Here is a 15,251-nt window from a genome sequence, read left to right as displayed (position 1 = left end):
TTCAAGGCTCTATTCTTTATATTTATTTTTATCTTGGTATTTTGTGAGTTGAAATACGTAAATATCTAAGAATAACTTGACCTTGGCACAAAAGTAACAAAATCAAGTTTAAAAAACACAAAATTGAAGATTGTTCCAGGTTGATAACCTGGGGAGGTTTGCTGCTCCCACGGTCTATTCATAACAACTTATTTAACAGAGTATAAATATGCGCTCTCTAAAGTCTATTACATTACTAAAGCTATCTAGATTGAATTAACAAAAGCTCAAACACTCTCGTCTCTCATTAAATCTCTTTGTACTTGAACTTGCTCATCTTGAGAAATTTTGTCAAAACTCAACCAAAACTCTTGTCATATTCTTGAGTATTCTTTAAGAGTTAAATACTTGTCTTTCCTTGTGAAGAAACCCTTACTCATATTAAAATCACACATAGTTGGTGTTCTTTTCATCCAAAATATACATATGAACCTCTTCCAGAGACATCTTATCAATCAATCATTGACAGTCATAATGGAATGCAAAATCCTATATATCACATGGAAAAAAAATGAATGATCACAATATTTCACACAATATCAGATGCCACCACATAATGATCCTTGGTGGTAACCCTAAAAAGTAGCTAGATTGAACTAGTAAGTCCCCCCACCCAACTCAGTACACGACTTCGATAAGATTTTTTAGCTATTTGTTTTTCATTTCTTGATTAGCAAGAACACACAAAAGACCATCTTCGACTTGATAGCATTAAGGTAGAAAGCACATAGAGTCCCTCAGATATCATGCCTACAGATTCAATACAGAGGCACAGTGAATCCTATGGCTAAGTTAGAATATGAAAACTATGGCATTCATGGATTGTGGGAGGAATTCGATGTTCAACTTTTAAATTCTCCACATTGTCACTTTGCCAATCTACTAGTGCGCACACATAAATATGACCAATCCATACAAGGGCAGAAAACCCAAAGAGATCTTTGAGGTGGAGATCCAAAAAAGGGGGAAGAGAGAGAGAGAGAGAGAGAGAAAGAGAGAAAGATAAAGGAGATTACAAGGTTCTGAGACCAAAAAAATAAATAAACTGAAAGAAAAAATTAGGAACATAAGCACAGAAATACAATTAAAACATTCAGGACGTTATTTTAAAATGAAAATACAAAAAAAAAAAAAAAGAATCCTCATACAGCGTATCTATAGGTGATGTATTCACCAGCAGTTTCACTTTCCCGATAGATCTTGACAATCTGGCCATGTCTTAGCCCATAATATTTAGCAACAGGATCACTAACAAGGATTCGTGGTAGCTACAATCCAAAATAATATAACAGCAGAAGAATCAGAACAGCGAAGAAATAGCAATGAAAAGAAAACATATATGTGTAAGCGATGCAGGCATCCAATAGTTTGAGAGCCTTTAGAAAACAAACATCTAAAGCATGATGAAGCTAATATGCTGACCATAAAATTATAAAATGCCATACCACTATGTTCAAGGTTCAAGCAACCCTACCTGAAACCATCCCTTGATGTTATATTTCAGACAAGCAACTCGCTGATTTATTTTTTAAGAGGTTATTTTCAAAAGAGTGCAAATCTGCAAATATTTCTCGCTTATTTAAGATCAAAGAATTTATGAAGGACAGAACAATTATATTTCAAGGACTTCTCATTGATCAACTGTAATCTACCTCTTTTTCTTTTTGAAGAAGTGATCAACTGTAATCCTACTCACCCAACTTTATACTGATATGATATATCTGTTATATTTTCCAATAACCAAATAAGTCTTGAATAAAACACAACTGAAAACCAAACAAGAAAAATTCAGCCAAACACGTGCCAAATTCGACTCAATTAAAATCCACAAAAGTAACCTTTTTTTTTTTTCCCAAATCTGCAATGCCAGAATACCATGCTGCACCAAAATATTTTATAATGTGTACCTGGAGATCAAACTAATTTTAAAAATTTTGGGGAAATGCATTTTTATGACAAGCCTAACCCAAAGGCCATTATGGTTAACAGGCAAGATTCTCAGTTAGAACCTGCTTTAAAAGAAAAGCATTTCAACATTGGCCTGTAATTTCATTATATTTGAGTTTTTGGCTTGTTGGGGTATTTTAGCTAGCTGCTCATAGTTGTGTGATGTATAACTTGGACATGTTTATGAGCTTTTCGATTCTAGTTGGGTCATTTTTAAAGGGTTTTGAGGGCTTATGTGTCTGACTACATCGACAACTTTAGTGGTACCTCGACAGTCTGTTTGGTTGGAAAGCAGTGAAGAGATGAGAAAAGACACTCACGTAGCATTTGGTTTGCAGAGTCAATCAAAATTTCTGGGAATCCTCATTGATTCTTAGATATTCCCACATTTGTTTCATGGTTTAGCACTGGAAATTTTGTTCATGGAAATCCTACATATTCCCGTAATGCTTTTCATGCCCTCATTCCTACTTTAATAAGTGGGTATCCTGATTCCTAACATGGTGAATCCCAATGAAGCATGAACTTTCAAAAAAAAAAATGCCTAATTTAATTTCAAAATTTTTAAGATTACTAATAAGGATTATAAAAGCATATTTAAAGCCCTCGATCCCACGCCATCTACACCTCTCCCTCTCCCCACTCTGACAGCCTGACAACTCTTTCCTCCTTGTCTTCCTCATCATCTCCAGTGGTCTCAAGCTTGCAAGATTTTCATCCAAAAACATACACAAGCCAAAGAGTTGTGGAACAAATCATTTCTTCAGTATGATGAACTTCCTGTTGTATTTGGTATGGATAAGGAAAATTGAAACAGAGCAAAGTATGCATGTAAAGCAGAAGAAGTGGATGGAACAAAACACAGCAAGTGTCAAACTAATAATGAGGGGATTGAAGGTGCACAAGAGTGTGATGGAGGGGCTGTATTTTTACACAAAGCCCTACCAATGTCCAACCTGAAAAATCAAAGATATTCATTGGCAAGAAAATGTTGAGGTCCAACAATACAGTAGTTGAATCCTTGGTTGAGACGATGCAGAATGTTGCTAAAATATTTCAAGAGACAAGCTCGAAATTTGTGAAATGCTTCGAGTTTGAGGTAGATAATGTCAATAGAAGGATGGAGCTTGCCTCCTCAAGGGTGGTGGCTCGGGTGGTGAACTCAAGACTCTCTTGGTTAAAATACCAAGGTACAAGCCTTAGGGGCTATGTCTTTCTATTTGAGATAATACTTCAGTATTTAAGTGGAGAAGGAAAGAGGGGCGGGCCCATTATCCTAATGGATTAGTTGAGTCTCCAAAGGACCTCGAACACCTTCATTTTCAGAAAAGGGAAAAAAAAGGACCGAGATTTTTAGGGAGCCCATGGCAGAAAATCTTACTAGACCAGAACAAATTTATGCTGGAGAGTTGCTTAAAGCTAGTTCCACAAGTCTGAGTAGTTATGCATGTTGCTTGAAGATTATTGATGTGATTATGTGGTTCAAGCGCTTATGGATGCGGGGTTGCAACTCCTTGATATGTCTGTTTAAATGGATTGCCTTTCTATTTTCCAAGCAATAACTTATAAGGATGATTAACGAACATTTTTTTTCTGTTAAGTAGTTTGGATGCAATGATATTTATATGGTTTATTTTTCAAGTTTTGATGGAATTTATTGGTCAAGTATTTTAGATAGTTTTAAGTCTTGATATGTATCATGGTTGACCCACATCCTAATAATGGCTTAACCTTTTAGGTAAAGTCATTGCTTAACATGGTATTAGAGCCATGGTTGCCAAGAGGTCTTGGGTGGGTTCTGGTCTTGTTGCCCTACTTTTATTGTATGGTTGTTAAGAATTATCTTATTGCTTGTAACGGGTTGTATTCGTTGTTTGTTTGTCTCACCATGTGTAATCCAGCTGCACATGCAGCAGAATGTCAAGGCTCAAGATACATTGTTGGCTCATAACCTAATAGCTTAAGCTTTTAGGTAAAATGGTTGCTTAGCAGATAAGATCATGTAGAAGTGTTTTGATTGATTTTTGAGTGTGATGAACATATTATGCAGTCATGTATTATCTTTTTACAGCATAGTTTTCAATATTTTGTTTCTATGAGTTGGTTAAATTTTTAGTATTTTATTTCATCTATTGAATTTTGTGCTAATATGCAAGGCACAAGCATTTCTTTTTCTGTAAAGATCTCAGAAAAATAATGCGGGATTTTAAACATTCCACAATACACTTGCAGTATATGTAATTCCTGGATTTACCCATGCATATTTAATATGAAACCTTTGGACTGCTTTTCATTTATGGATATTTGTTTGCATTGTAGCCATTGACTGCAAAATCTGCCAAGCTTAGAAAGGTAGAGAAACCCTGATTCTCTTGGTCAAAACAGAGGCAAACATGACTAAAGTAGTGGCAAACATAACTGCTTGTTTCTTGTTTTCATGTCTGAATTGAAGGTGTTGGGGATGTGGTTCCTATTTTGAGTGGAATGCATGGACCGAAAAAGCATCGTGAAGCGAGGGACAAGAGAGAAGGCTGCAAAAAGGGGGATAACCATCGACAGTTTGTGCTGTAACTGTCGACGGTTTCAGGCAGAATGCAGGGAGTTCTTCTCGGCTTCAAACTGTCAACGGTTTTGTTTGACGCACGTTACGATTTTTGAATTTGGTGATTAGTAGATTGGGGGAATCAGAGGATCTTCCTCCGGGGATCGCTATAGGGATGGTTTAGATAGGATCTTAGGTTCCTGTACACATAGGGTTCATATATAATCATACTTTGTAACCCTTATTGTAATGTTGACATTATTGATAGTGAAAATCAGAGTTGCTGCTCCCATGGAAGTAGGCAAATTTCCGAACCACGTAAATCTTATGTCTTTTGATTGTTGTTTTCATTTTTCTCATTGCTGAATGATTGTTCTTTCTTATTGTTCATCATTGAGCGATTGCACTACTTGTTTATTGATTAATTCGTGAGTTTGTGCGGGCTTCCGCTGCGCATCTACGAACAACAATTGGTATCAGAGCTATTGGTTCACAATGGCTAGGATCTCTTCGATGAAGTTCGATGTTAACAAGTTCGATAGAACTGAGAACTTTGGACTTTGGCAAAGGAGGGTGAAGGACTTGCTAGTGCAACAAGGTATGGTGAAGGCTCTATACGGAAAGAAGCCGGACAATATGAATGGCGAAGGATCAGGAAGCAAAAGTTGTGTCCACTATTCGGCATTATCTGGCCGATGATGTGATGTATCATGTCATGGTATCATGTCATGGATGGGGAATCGCTGGTAGCAGTTTGGCTAAAACTTGAAAGCCGGTACATGTCCAAGTCGCTTACAAACAAGTTGTATCTTAAGAAAAAGTTTTATTAGCTTAAGATGGCAGAGGATTCGGACCTAACTCAGCACATCAACACATTCAATTAGATTATTAGTGATTTGAAGCGAGTTGATGTGAAGTTCGAGGAAGAGGATAAAGCATTGATGTTGTTGAATTCCCTATTGACGTCTCCTATATACAAGAACCTGATTATGATGCTGATTTAAGAGAAAGAAACCCTGGAGTTGGAGGACATCACGAGTGCATTGTTAGGATTCCATCAGAGGAAGAAGGCCAGCGATGAGGGTTCACATGGTGAAGGGCTCGTGGCGTAGGGGAACCAGGATTGTGGGAGGAGCAACTTCCATGGTGGATCGAGCAACCATAGGGCTCAATCCTAATCCAGGAAGAGGAAGGACGTGCGGTGTTTTAAGTGCGGGAAAAAGGGGTACTTAACCCAAGTGTACGGAAAGGAAGAATGGGGTTGCTGAAACCAAATAAGGTTCGTCAAACACGATGAATGTAGTAGAAGAAGGAGACTTTGGGAGTAGAGACGGTGATATGCTCTCGGTTTCATCTCGGTCAGATGAGTTCACAGATTCTTGAATCTTAGACTCGGCGTGTTCTTATCATATGACGCCCAACAAGGACTGGTTCACTACGTACAGATTTGTGAGTTTTGAATCCGTTCTGATGGGGAACAATGCTGCGTGCAAAGTGGTTAGGATGGGGAATGTCAGAATCAAGATGTATGATGGTTTGGTGAGGACGTTGTGTGATGTGAGGCACATACCGAAGCTAAGGAAGAATCTGGTTTCGTTAGGCACCTTGGATTGTAAAGGGTTTAGTTACAAATCTAAAGGCGTGGTAATGAAGGTGAGGAAGGGCGTTCTAACCGTGATGAAAGGGAAGAGAGTGCAGGGAAATATATACACACTGCTGGGTACCGTGCTTGTAGGTGGAGCTGCAGCCATAGAGTTCGAGCATAGTAGTTAAAAGTGCGCCTGAGGCACGCCTAGGCACAAGGCGCAATGAGGTGAAGAGGCTTGCGCCTCAAACAAGGTGGGGCGAGGCAACCTGCAAGAGACGAGGCGCAGTGGGGCAACTGGCGCAGTGAGTCGTGCCTTGCGAATTTTTATCATTTAAAGAAGAGAAATAGCCACAGCCAGACCCGTAGCCCTCATTCGAATCGAACGAACAGAGCCCTAGCCCCTTTCGGCCCTTCGAAGCCCTTTGTGAGTTCGTCTTGCACATTCAAACCAGCACGAGCCTTTGCGATCCTTCGAACCAACAGCATGAGCTCATCTGCTAGCCTTCGAACCAGCCGGAAGCGTTCGCGACTTCGTCTTCGAGCTTCAAACCAGGATCGTGAGTTTGTCTTCGACATTTTAAAGAAGCACGACCCTTCACGACTTCATTACAAACCAGCAGGAGCCTTTGCGAGTTCGTCTACCTACCTTCGAACACGACGTGAGTTCGTCACGTCATCTTCGGCATTTCGAACCAGCAATGGGCTCGTCTTTGAGCCTTCGAGCCTTCGTAAGTCTTCTTCTTCTTCTTCTTCTTCTTCTTCCTACGGCCTGCTGCTTCTCTTTTTCTTCTTCTTCTTTATATGTAAGCTTATAAATTAAATATTTAGTTTAATTAATGTAAGCTTATAAATTATAACTAATACATAATATTTATTCTTTTTACTGAAATTTAGCTACTGTTTTTTAATTTGAAATATTTAGTTTAATTAATGTAAGTTTATAAATTATAACTAATACATAATATTTATTCTTTTTATTGAAATTTAGCTACTCTTTTTCTTCTTCTTCTTCTTTTTTATATGTAATTACTAATTAAATATTTAGTTTAATTAATGTAAGTTAATAAATTATAACTAATACATAATATTTATTCTTTTTATTGAAATTTAGCTACTGTTTTTTAATTTGTTTGGAAATGCATTATATAAGTCTTAAATTTTAAATGGGTTATTGCCTGGATTAGGCTATTAGCTACTAATACAAAATGAGTTATTGCCTAATTTGCCTGAAATATATGATACATTGTTTTTTCAGTTAGGATACCAAGTCTAAAATCTTAAATGGATTCTAGTTCTGGATGTGAGGCCTTGGCAAAGAAAGATCCTACATGGAAGTATGCACATTTGGATGATTAGAAAAATAGAAATAATTTGACTTGCAATTTTTGTAATAAAGTCACAAGGGGAGGAATATTTCGGGCAAAACAACACATTGTCGGAGGATTTCGAAATGTGAAAGAATGCTCTAAGTGCCCTACTCATGTATGTGAGGAGATTAAAGAGTATATGGTGAAGAAAGATATGGAAAAGGAGAAAAATGAGCTATTGCCCGACTTTGATAATATAGATCATCATGGTGAAGATGAAGAAGATGAAGTTCAAGAAATCGACACCCGTGGCAAGAGAGTGCTCACTGGTAATGAAAGTAAAAGATCATACCAATCCAACTTGAAGAAACCAAAACAAAAGGGGCCTATAGAAAGCGGTTCAAGCTAGGAAATAAGGAAAGATGAAGCAAACATCAACAAATGAGGCGTGCAAGAAAGAACTAAGAAAAAAGACAATGGGAGAATTTGCTAGGCGGATGTATGATGCTGGAATACCATTTAATGTTGTATGTCTCAGCAGCTTTGCAGTGGCACTTGAATCGATTGGACAATATGGTCTTGGAATAAAGCCACTTAGCTATCATGAAGTAAGAGTTCCTTACCTAAAACAGGAAGTTAGTCGAATGAAAGAGTTGTTGAAGGCCCATAAGGAGGAATGGGCAAAATATGGCTGCTCAATTATGTCTGATGTTGGAGAGATTCGGTTGCTAATAAGGACATAATAAACTTCTTAGTGAACTCTCCAAGGGGATCAGTGTTCATCAATTCTATTGATGCTTCTAATCTTGTCAAGAATGTAGATAGAATGTGCAAATTACTTGATGAGATGGTAGAGGAAATTGGAGAATCAAATGTGATTCAAGTAGTAACTAACAATGCTTCAAACTATGTTGCAGCAGGTAAGAACTTATTTCTAGAACTACTTTCTATAGTGTATATATTTTAGTATTTTAATGGCTTCATTCCTTGATTTTTGAATAGAGAGATTGTTGGAAGCAAAGAGGCCATATTTATATTGGACACTGTGCGCTGCTCATCGCCTCGATTTAATTTTGGAGAATATTGGGAAGATGCCTTCAATTCATGCAACTTTGAAAAAGACAATTTTTTTGAATGGTTATATCTATAACCGTGTTGGTGTGGTGAACTTGATGAGACAATTCACTGGAGGAAAGGAGTTACTAAGGCCTACGGTTACAAGATTTGCAACTGCCTTCATCACCCTTCGTTCAATCCACCTTCAAAAGAACAACTTGAGGAAGATGCCTACTTCTAAAGATTGGAATACTACTAAATGGGCAAAGGAGGTGGCTGGCAAAAGAGCAAGTTGAGCAGCTAGTATTATTTTGATGCCTACCTTTTGGAGTACCATCATCTATTCTCTTAAGTTAGCAGGCCCACTTGTTCATGAACTCCGTTTGGTTGATAGGGAAAAGAAACCTACAATGGGATACATTTATGAAGCAATGGATAAGGCTAAGGAAGCCATAGTTAAGGCTTTCGATGAGAGAGAGGACAAATTCAAGAAGGCATTTGAAATTATTGATACGAGGCAGGGATGCCAACTCCATCAACCGTTGCATGCAGTTGCACACTACTTGAATCCGGAAATTATGATGGGTTTGTACAAATGTATTGCAAGGTTACTGTCAACCCTTGAAATGCAAGATAAAGTTTCAAATGAGTTGGAAAAATACAATGTTGCTAGTGGCGTCTTTGGAATTAGTTTGGCAGTGAGACAAAGGAAGACAAAAGCACTAGGTAAAGTGGCATTTGTACTATCTCTTTATTTTTAAAATTATTTTTGCTATTTACCTAGTAGGTATTCATTTAAAATTTATTTTATAACGGCGCAATAGTGGAGCTGCTGGATTAAGAACCCCCTGCCTCACACTAGATCAAGAATAAGTGCAAATATGCCATCATCATCCAGAGGAAGAGGAAGAGGAAGAGGAAGAGCTTCATCTAGCAGTGCAACCAGTGCTAGGGGCTGGACCACAATGTTGGAACTTGTAGATGAGGATGAAATCCAAGTGGATAGTGCAGAGGAGATGGAAGAGGATAAAGATATTGGAGAAAACAATTCTGATGATGAAGAGGAAGATGATGATATCTTAGCAGACTTAGTTGATGATGAGTGATGACTAGCGATTGAGGAGGATTTTTAGATTTTATACTTTGAAATCTTTTATTGTACTCTTTTCTTTTGATGTTGAACTATGTTGAATTGTTGATGCTTTTGGGCTTCATCCTGACAATTTTATTAAATTTCCAATTTTTTTATTGAATGTTTTGGCATTTTAAATACAAATATTACTAAATATTCATATGTTCATATATCAATTACCCCAAATAGACATTTTACACCATTTTAATAATTGTGCACCTCACCTTCGTGAGGCACGCGCCTTCACCTCGTGCCTCTAACTACTATGAGTCCAAGTCTGACAACATTGTTCTGTGGCATATGTGTTTAGGGCATATAAGTGAGCGTGGAATGAAGGAACTTCACAAAAGAAATCTTCTAAAGGGGGTCAAATCATGTAAGCTAGAGTTCTGCAAGTACTGTGTACTTGGGAAGCAGAATAGGGTTCAGTTCATAACGGCCACGCACAAGACGGAGGGAATGCTGAACTACATTCATTCGGACATTTGGGGACCAGTGAGAGTGGCATCATGAGGGGGACATGTGTATTTCGTGAGTTTTATCGATGATTACTCATGAAAGGTCTGGGTTTACTTCATGCGGCACAAGTCGGAGACGTTTGCCAAGTTTAAATTGTGGAAAGTTGAGGTGAAAAACTAGACCGGGAGAAAGATCAAGTTTCTTAGGAGAGACAATGGAACTGAGTACACGAACTAGAGTTTCAGAGAGTTCTGCAAGCAGCATGGCATAAGAAGGCATTTTACAGTACGCCGGACACCACAAAAACATGGTGTGGCGAAAAGGATGGACTGAGCCTTAACTGAAAGGGCAGGTTGCATGCTAGGCTCACTATGAATTTCTGGACCAAGGCGGTTAGTATGGCTTATTTCTTGGTAAATAGATCACCAAGGGCATCACAGGATGGGAAAGTTGCTGAAGAGGTGTGGACAAGTAATGAGGTAGACTACTCCGGATTGAGAGTATTTAGGTGTCCAGCTTATGCACACAATCCTGGGTTATTAGAAAGGCGTGAAAGGGTTCAAGTTGTGGGATCTAATGGCAAACAAGGGGGTGATCAATAGGAACATGGTTTTCAATGAGAAAATCATGTTGCGGCGTACTCAGAAGGAAATAGAGAAACAGGTGCCAGAAAATTGCAGCAGCAACAAGCATGCAATTCAAGTGGAGTTGGAGACTTAGGGCAGAAATGCAAGGAATCCCCAAGCTTGAGAGATCAGCCGGCGGTACAGGTGGAGTCAGAAACTCAGGGTGCAGATAACGGTGTTCATAACACAGGGAGTTCTACCAGCATCCGCGTCATAGCAAAGCTATAGATAGATCCATAAGCATCGCCAGGCCACCCCCAAAGTATGGATTTGACGATCTGGTGTCTTATGCGTTTATCACTAGTAGCGAGAATCCTACTACCTTTTAGGAGGACGTGCACAGTCAGGAGAAAGGCAGCTAGATAGGCGCTATGGTAGAGGATGTGGAGTTGTTACAAAAGAACCAGACGTGGGACTTGGTGGAGCTTCCAACTGGGAAGCAGGCGATTGGATGCAAGTGGGTATACAGGAAGAAGCAGATTCAAAAAGGGAAAGAGAGAAGTACAAGACTCGTTTGGTAGCAAAGGGATACTCGTAGAGGAAGGGAGTAGATTATGACAAAATCTTCTCCTCTGTGATCAAGCACACTTCCATCATGGTATCATAGTAGTTAGAGGCGCAAGGCGAGTCGAGGCGCAAAGGGCCTTTGAAGTCGAGGCGCAAGGCATGAGGTGAAGGTGCGTGAGGCGAAGGCGCACAATTATTAAAATAGCGTACAATGCCTATTGGGGTAATTGATATATGAACATATGAATATCTAGTAATATTAGAATTTAAAATGCCAAAACATTCAACACCAAAATTGGGAATCTAATGAAATTGCTAGGACAAAGGCCAAAAGCGTAAATAATTAAACATAGTTCAACATCCATAATCCATTTAAAATTTAAGACCTGATATCGTAAATCCAAAAACAATGTATAATATATTTCAGAAAAAATGTAAAGTTTTATTAGTATACTGCATTAAATGAAAGATCATGCATAATTAAAAAAAATGCTATATATTAGTTATAAACTTGCATTAAATGAAACTACATAATTAATTACATGTAATATTAGAAGAAGAAGCAGCAGGCAGCAGAAAAGAACTGAAAAATAGAAGCGTAAGAAAAACTGAAGAAGATGAACTGAAGAAGAAGAAAAGCTACAGAAGAAGAAAAAGAAGAAGTTGAGTTGTAGAAGAAGAAGAAGCAGAGCTGCAGAAGAAGGAGAAGAAGAAGAAGAAGACATACTAGTTTGAACTTCGAAGTAGATGAAACAAATGAACTCACGAAGGCTCAAAGGCTTGAAGACGAGCTTGCGAAGAGCTCCTGCTGATTCAAAATGTCCACGATGAACTCACGAAGCTCCTGACGAGCTCCTGTTGGTTCAAAGGATCGAAGACGAACTCGCGACTGCTAGTTCGAAGGGTCAACAACGAACTCATGAAGATCCTGACGAAATCGTGAAGATGACGTGATGAACTCATGACTGGTCCGAAGGCTAGCAGACAAACTTGTTAGGGCTCCTACTGGTTCGAAATGAAGTCGCGAAGGGTTGTGCTTCTTCGAAATGTCGAAGACGAACTCATGGTCTTGGTTCGAAACTCGAAGACGAGGTCGCGAAGGCTTCTGGCTGGTTCGAAGGCTCGTAGAAGAACTCATGCTGCTGGTTCGAAGGATCGCGAAGGCTCCTGCTGGTTCAAATGTGCAAAACAAAGGGTCGTGGGGCTTCGAAGGGCCGAAAGGGGCTAGGGCTCCTATTCGTTTGAGTCGAATGAGGGCTACGGCATTGTCTCAAAGACTAAAAATTTACAAGGCGCGACTCACTACGCCTCATCTAGCCTCGCGTCGCCTTTTGCAGGTCGCCTCGCCACGCATGGTTTGAGGCGTAAGCCTCTTCACCTCACTGCGCCTTGCGCCTAGGAGGCGTGCTTTTAACTACTATGCATGGTAGTGTTTGGACTGGTGGAGCAACATGATATGCATCTGGAGCAGATGGACGTAAAAACAGTGTTCTTCCATGGTGATCTAGAGGAGCTGATTTACATGACACAACCAAAAGGGTTTAGCCAACCTTGACAGGAGCACTTAGTCTGCAAACTGAAAAAGTCACTATACGAGTTGAAGCAGTCTCCGAGGCAGTGGTACAAGAGGTTTGACTCCTATATGATCTGTATTGGCTACAAGAGGTTTAAGTATGATTGTTGTGTCTATGTGAGGAGTCTTGAGGATGGATCTCTCATATTTCTATTGTTGTATGTTTATGACATGCTGATTGCTACTAAAGGCATGACCAAGGTGAATCGGTTGAAAACTTTGTTGGGAAAAGAGTTCGACATGAAAGACCTAGGTGGATACTTTGCATGGAGATTCGCAGGGATAGAGCTGCAAGTAGACTATGGTTATCTCAAGGCGGCTATGTGGAGAAGGTGTTGGAGAGGTTTAGCATGGCTAATGTTAAGCCGGTGAGCACACCTTTGGCAAGCCATTTCAAGTTGTCTACCACCCAATGCCCAAAGACGGATGATGAGGTTCATGATATGTCGAAAGTCCCCTATGCAACTGCAATGGGGTGTCTGATGTCTGCCTTGGTGTGTATGAGACCGGACCTAGTCAGCATGGTGAGCATGTTCTTCTCGAATCCTGGTCAACAGCACTAGGACGCGGTCAAGTGGATTCTCAGGTACTTGAGGGGTACAACCGGATACGACATTATGTTCGGTGGACAACAGAGTGATCCGTCAGTGGTAGGGTATGTGGATGCTGACTACGCAGGAGACTTGGATGACAGGAGGTCTACCATAGGGTATGTATTTAACCTTGTAGGAGGACATATTTGTTGGAGGCCTACGGTGCAGTCGCTCGTAGCTTTATCTACTATTGAATCAGAGTACATGGCAGTGGTTGAGGCTGCCAAGGAAGCGATGTGCCTTACGGGATTGGTTAGAGGGCTGGGTCTCCAGCAAGGTGGAGTTATGCTGCAGTGTGATAGTCATAGTCTCATCTACTTGGCGAAAAATCAGGTGTACCATGCAAGGACAAAGCACATTAATGTGCGATATCAAAGGGTCAGGGAACTGATTGCTTCAGGAGAACTTCTACTTGATAAGGCTCATACGTCTAACAATGCAGCTGATATGCTGACGAATCCGGTCACAACGGACAAGTTCAAGCATTGCTTGGACTTAATCAACGTCTCCAAGTGCTAGACGAGAGACGACTCCAATCTACTGTCCTAGGTGAAGTATCAGTTATGCTTTTGGATTTCCTAAGTGGTGAATATTCGCCAAGGTGGAGATTATGGGAATGTGACTCATATTTTGAGTGGAACGCATGCACCAGGAAAGCATCATGAAGCGAGGAACAAGAGAGAAGGCTGCAGGAAGAGGGATAACCATTGACGGTTTGGCCTGTAACCGTCGATGGTTTCAGGCAGAATGCAGGGAGTTCTTCTCGGCTTCAAACCGTAAATGGTTTGGCCTAAACTGTCGACAGTTTCGTTCGACGCACGTTACGATTTTTGAATTTGGAGATAAGTGGATTAGGGGAATAAGAGGATTTTCCCCCGAGGATTGCTACAGGGATAGTTTAGATAGGATCTAAGGTTCCTGTACACAAAGGGTTCGTATATAATCATACTTTGTAACCCTAATTGTAAGTTTGACATTATTGATAGTGAAAATCAGAGTTGCTGCTCCCATTGATGTAGGCAAATTTCCGAACCACATAAATCTTGTGTCTTTTGATTGTTGTTTCATTTTTCTCATAGCTAAGTGATTGTTTCTTTTGTATTGTTCATCATTGAGTGATTGCACTACTTGTTTGTTGATTAATTCATGAGTTTGTGAGTGCTTCCGCGGTGCAACTGTGAACAACAGAAAGTTTAAGAAATAGATTGCATGATTATAATTGCTCATCAAAGAGCAATATTTACAATAAACGCAAATTTTAGTAGTGAATATAACTAATTTGGCATATAAAATGGAGCATAAATAATTCTATTGTACATCCAAAAAGTAGTGCATATGACTTCTGAATTATTTAGTTGTAAACAGTGCAATCTGACCTTTGTTTCTTCGACTGAATATTCTGCCAGCAATTTCTTCTTTAGTTCGTCAGTAAGCACCTCATGCCTGGGAACGAGAACATGCTCAGTAATGTTGACAACCACCTCTGCATCCTGAGTCAGGATTTAAATATAACATTACCACCATTTATCTCCTTCTAAAATTGAGAAATGAGGTTTACATAATAGCAGTAGCTGCAACTGCAAGGTGCAAATATTGTAAATGCAAAAGAAGAATACGTTAAGACTAGATATAAAGAAAATCATTAAAAGTTTCCATTTTGGGATGATTATTACACACTAAGAAATCAAAACTGCAACATAATACTACAAAAACAATTAATAGAAGATGACCATTGTAAATCCCACAACAACCAAATGGTTTCTTAGACCATCAGCTGAGTACAGGGTTTCCTAAATCCAAAAAAATGAGGCACAAAATAAAACAAAATAACAAAAAAAAAAAAAAAAACCAAAAAAATGTTCGAAAAATATGTTAAAAACAT

At 39.3% G+C, this 15,251-nt stretch overlaps 1 protein-coding gene across 2 annotated transcripts in view; it reads right to left on the bottom strand.

The window, feature by feature from the left end:
- Positions 1 to 837: 837 nt before the first annotated feature.
- The window catches only part of LOC131166836 (DNA-directed RNA polymerases II and IV subunit 5A-like), a 46,600-nt gene continuing 32,186 nt past the window's right edge, over positions 838 to 15,251 (bottom strand). For both annotated transcript variants that reach the window (XM_058125431.1, XM_058125429.1), the window contains 2 exons: positions 14,746 to 14,859; positions 838 to 1,307 (listed from right to left, as the gene is read on the bottom strand). In XM_058125431.1, coding sequence (XP_057981414.1) covers positions 1,182 to 1,307; positions 14,746 to 14,859 — 240 coding nt within the window. In that variant the 3' untranslated portion in view covers positions 838 to 1,181. The remainder of the gene's footprint in view (positions 1,308 to 14,745; positions 14,860 to 15,251) is intronic.

This window comes from Malania oleifera, chromosome 10 (genome assembly GCF_029873635.1).
Source record: "Malania oleifera isolate guangnan ecotype guangnan chromosome 10, ASM2987363v1, whole genome shotgun sequence".
Classification (NCBI taxonomy): domain Eukaryota; kingdom Viridiplantae; phylum Streptophyta; class Magnoliopsida; order Santalales; family Ximeniaceae; genus Malania; species Malania oleifera.
The sequence above is the reverse complement of the archived record's forward strand: the minus strand, read 5'-3'. Positions and strand labels throughout refer to the sequence as shown.